This window comes from Neltuma alba, unplaced genomic scaffold (genome assembly GCF_004799145.2).
Source record: "Neltuma alba isolate B1F8T4 unplaced genomic scaffold, ASM479914v2 tig00005722_pilon, whole genome shotgun sequence".
Lineage (NCBI taxonomy): Eukaryota > Viridiplantae > Streptophyta > Magnoliopsida > Fabales > Fabaceae > Neltuma > Neltuma alba.
In genome coordinates, this window is record NW_021634207.1 from 649,972 (window position 1) to 654,158 (window position 4,187).

Below are 4,187 nucleotides of genomic sequence, written 5' to 3' on the forward strand. Positions count from 1 at the left end.
ACAAGCAGCTTCCGTCCAACTATCCAAGGCAACGGCTAAAAAGTGACTAAAACTAAATTCCCAACTCGCAACAACATGATTTCCTTAATTAATTAATCAATATTTGGAATTTGTTCCTTAAGGTTAAATCAAATGCAACAACATTCACTAAGAATTTTTCTCCTTACATCCCAGACACAGATCAAAATTTGTCAGGCTAGCCTGCACAAGCGGTTTTGCTTTCTGGCTTCTACCAGTAACACTAACATTTAGACATGGTTAGATTTGGATAGATGAAGAAGGGCTCATATGAGCAGACACCGCGCTTTTTTTTTTGAGTGGACTCCTTCGATGAAGTTTGCCAGCCGCCAACCAGAAGATACCATTGGCTGATGCTGGACGTAACCAAGTAAAGCAGCATACAGGCGAGGGATGAAAAAAGAAGGCTGCATAAGCTATAACCATTCATCTAGGTCTCACGTGACTAGCACCCAAATGCTTTCTGCAATCATCTCACATATTATTGATTGTTTGCTTTACATAATGAAAGAGGTAAGCAATGAAGATATCAAAATTGCTTATAAGAAAGACGCAAGCATGACCTATTGAGGGCTCTGTTAAAAAATTCTATGGATCGTCCCATGTAATTGATGTCAGATTTACATTCCAAGAAAGGAAGAAGTCTATAGGGCTTCTCTACTTATAACAGGTGGAGTTGGTGGGTTCATTTCCCCATCTCGACTTCTTTCCAGAGACTCCTCCCTCACAGCAGATAATGGCTTGTCTGGACTATAATATCCCTTTGGGACACCGCTCCGAGCAAGAGGTCTAGATGTTCCGACCTTGGAAGGAGAAGAGTTGATTCCCACGGAAGAAGTTGCATCTTCACGAGGCAAAGGCGACATCGGTGGTTGGACACGAATATCACCTCGCTTCCTGTAGAATTTATCTTCTACAACATCATAGGAGTTCCCAGTACGTGCTTCTTGAGCAAGAGAGCACCAGCAGCAGCACAGCCAGAGTGTGCAATCAGAAACTGAAGGTTTACCAAAGCAGAAGTTATAAGCAGGCAAGTTGAACCTCTTTCTCATTTGGATCCTCCAAAATCCCCCATATAGTAAACCAAATATGCATAGAACAATTCCAATACCTATCATAGCCTGTCTTACACTGTCATCGTCAATATTAACAGCAGCCAAGATAAAAATCCAGAAGGGAGCCATGCAGAATAGAACAAAAGTGGCAATATGGACATACATGTTTCCAAAGCCAAGTCTCTCCATGTTCCACCCAAACACACAGAAAGTACAGAAAAGTGAGAGATATGCTAGAGAAATATCATTCCAAATGTCCATTATTCCTCCACTCCACAGTGGCCTATCCTGAATTACTAATTGTTCATCTCTTGAAGCAAACGAATATTTTTTCGTAAATGATTTCGCTCTTAGCTGCTCTGGGTTAACCTGCGCTTCTTCATCTATCTCAGAATCGTAGTCCTTCCCAAGAGGGCTAAGAATGGTATATAGGCCAGCAATTGCAGGAGCACCAATTGCGAAAGATATGCATATTCCAACTCCTACAGCAGGTCGCTCAGATCTTTTGTAACCCCAGTTTAGACCACAAAGTGCATATTGGGCAAAACAGTTCACATGAAGAAGAACGACCACCACCATCATGTGTGCCCACTCATGGGGCTTATATGTCCCGTTCTTGCAGTAAATCTTTCTGAGTCTGGAGACATCCTTCGGTTTCCATCTGCACAGAAGAACAAGGTGATAAAACCTCTTGGGATGCTGATACAAGCACATGAGCGTAAATAGTGCATTGAGTATTTGGTTGTTTACTTCAAACCAAGCGTTTCTCTGAGATTTCTTTGGTAACACGCCATTCAACATTCCAGTCATGACTAGGAAGAGAATGGCCCCTGAAACAGCAACACAGGTAATCCACACAAAAAGGGCCATGTTCATTGGGTCTCTGATCCACTCTTGGCATTTCTTTTTGAGTGAATCCCAGTCAAGTTTTTGAGCTAAAATGCCACTAAATCGTTCTCTAAAGCCATGGGAACCAGAAGGCACAGACTGTGAAATTTGGTCTCTGGCAAAAGCAAGCCGCTTGAATTTCGCGGAGGCTGAGCCAAATTTAAGGAACTTTATCCTATTAGGAAGAACACTGGAGCTGGAATGAATTTTTTTTGAAGTATTCTCACCGCTCATAAGCGTCTTCTGAGATGTTGAGATTTCAATTGAAGCTAAAGCCTTCAACTTACTTTCATTAGATTGCTCGATCTCATCTTTAAGGCTCCCGTTATCAATTGAAACCATTCTAATGTGAAGTTTGAGCTTTCTCCGTCAGATCCAGAAGGTCCAAAACTATGTCAATCCTGAAAGGGAAAAGAGAACACCCACATCTAGTATTCTAATTCATAAAAGAAATCGCAAGAGTTCATCACAATGAGGATAAGAAGAACATTGACGCAGTACAACGGAAACAAGGAAGATGCCCGAGCAAGTTAGAAACTCAAACATAGACTTCATCAACAGATGATGAACCAGCAAACATTAAACAGAGTATTTTATCGAAGTTCACAATTCCAGGCTAGGGATTGGAAGCTAACTCCAAGCCCAGAATCTGATCATAGTATTCCCGATAAGCACATCTCATAGGTTAGTTTCAAGAAACCAAGTTGAAAGGAAAAACACCCACAATTTTCAATATCCCTACAACTACAATGAGACCGCCCATCAAAAGGAAAACCCAGAACCATAAATTGAAAATTTTCAAGGCACGGGATAAGAAAAAGATCTAACAAATTTATGAAGATGCATGAGTTCGCAAAAACTCAAAGGAAAAGAAGAAAGTTCTGATAGAAGAAGAATAATAAAGTCCGGACGTACCTATAAACCGACCCAATACTCAGCATACGGAGGAAGGCATTAATTCCAGAAGCTGTAATTGATCAGATTCAGATGACAATATCATCCCAGGTCTCAAAATTGAAGAATTGGTTTAGGAAAGTGAATCCAAACAGCTTCCCAGGTCCCAAGATAAAAAATTAGGAATAAGCCGAAAAAGAAAGAGTTCTCTTACAAGAAATAACAGAGTCAAACCGGACTGGCCGGTTGCTGTCCCAACGACAAATGAGACTGTTGGTGCCACTTGCCGAGAGGAAGGATCAAAGCATAGGATTTTTCTTCCAGGTGGGGCAACGGAAAGTATTAAAATAAAACGTTACAGTGATTATTCAACCGGAAGGACCTTTAACCTGGTCAGCTGTTGTTAATTTGCTTCAAAAGTTCTCCGGAATTTTTTTTTTTTTTGACCAGCAACTCCGGAATATTTGTTGTAGGTAGTAAAAGGCTTGAAAAAAATGAAGTCCGAAAGTAAACCTAACTCACACGAAATAAAATTTCCTCCTAAATCAGAGAAAGGAAACAATTGGTTAAAACGGAATGAATAAACTTAATCTGTTCATCACTGCAATGTTTCAAATGAGTGAACACATCTTGGCTGGAATTTTGGTTATTTCTCTTTAAAAATTTAGACTTTATTATTACCTCATTTAAAACTAGAGGTAGTATTCCTTCCGTTTTTAATATAAGACCTATTTAATTAATTTGATTAGATTAAAAAATTAGGTAAGTTAGTTAATTATAAAAAATATGACATATTTTTCTTAAAACACTATAATAATCTTTCTTGATATCCTTCCTCTCCCACTTACTTGATTATGGTTGAGAGAGTATCCATAAAAATAATTTTAAAAAATTGATAAATATAAAAAATAGATCTTATATTTAAAATTAAAATTAATTTAATAATTAAGTTTTATATTAAGTACGGAGAAGTATAATTTTAATACAAACTGATCCGTGATATCTGTCGTGGATAAACTGGGGGGAAAAGAAGAGAAGTGTGCGGTTGATTTGGGAGAGCTGTTAGGGAGAAAAGGATATAAAGTTATTCCAAGAGAAAATTCCTCATGGAAATACTTGCTTTGTAAGAATTGCAAAGCTCATGGTGCTGCGTGGGAGCATAGAAAGTGACAGAGATGAAGCAACGCAACAAGTGGAGAGTGAGCATATGAACTCAATTTGGCTGCGTCGGATATCACAAGAGTTGCTGGAAAACTCGCATACGAGTGGATGAATGGAAATCCAAATCCATGTACCGAGAGAGAATTGCCTCACGTGTCGGCAGAATTTCTA

At 39.1% G+C, this 4,187-nt stretch overlaps 1 protein-coding gene across 2 annotated transcripts; it reads right to left on the reverse strand.

Annotated features, from left to right (window-relative positions):
- Positions 1-464: 464 nt before the first annotated feature.
- Positions 465-3,122, reverse strand: LOC114748429 (uncharacterized). 2 transcript variants are annotated; one of them, XM_028936823.1, is made up of 2 exons: positions 2,877-3,122; positions 465-2,397 (listed from the first exon to the last, which is right to left on the reverse strand). In XM_028936823.1, the coding sequence occupies exon 2, from the start codon at positions 2,301-2,303 to the stop codon at positions 663-665; it is 1,641 nt and encodes a 546-aa protein (XP_028792656.1). In that variant the 5' UTR covers positions 2,304-2,397; positions 2,877-3,122; the 3' UTR covers positions 465-662. The 2 variants fall into 2 exon arrangements, with proteins under 2 accessions (XP_028792656.1, XP_028792655.1); XM_028936822.1 differs by having other exon boundaries at positions 465-2,362; positions 2,877-3,120.
- Positions 3,123-4,187: the final 1,065 nt, after the last annotated feature.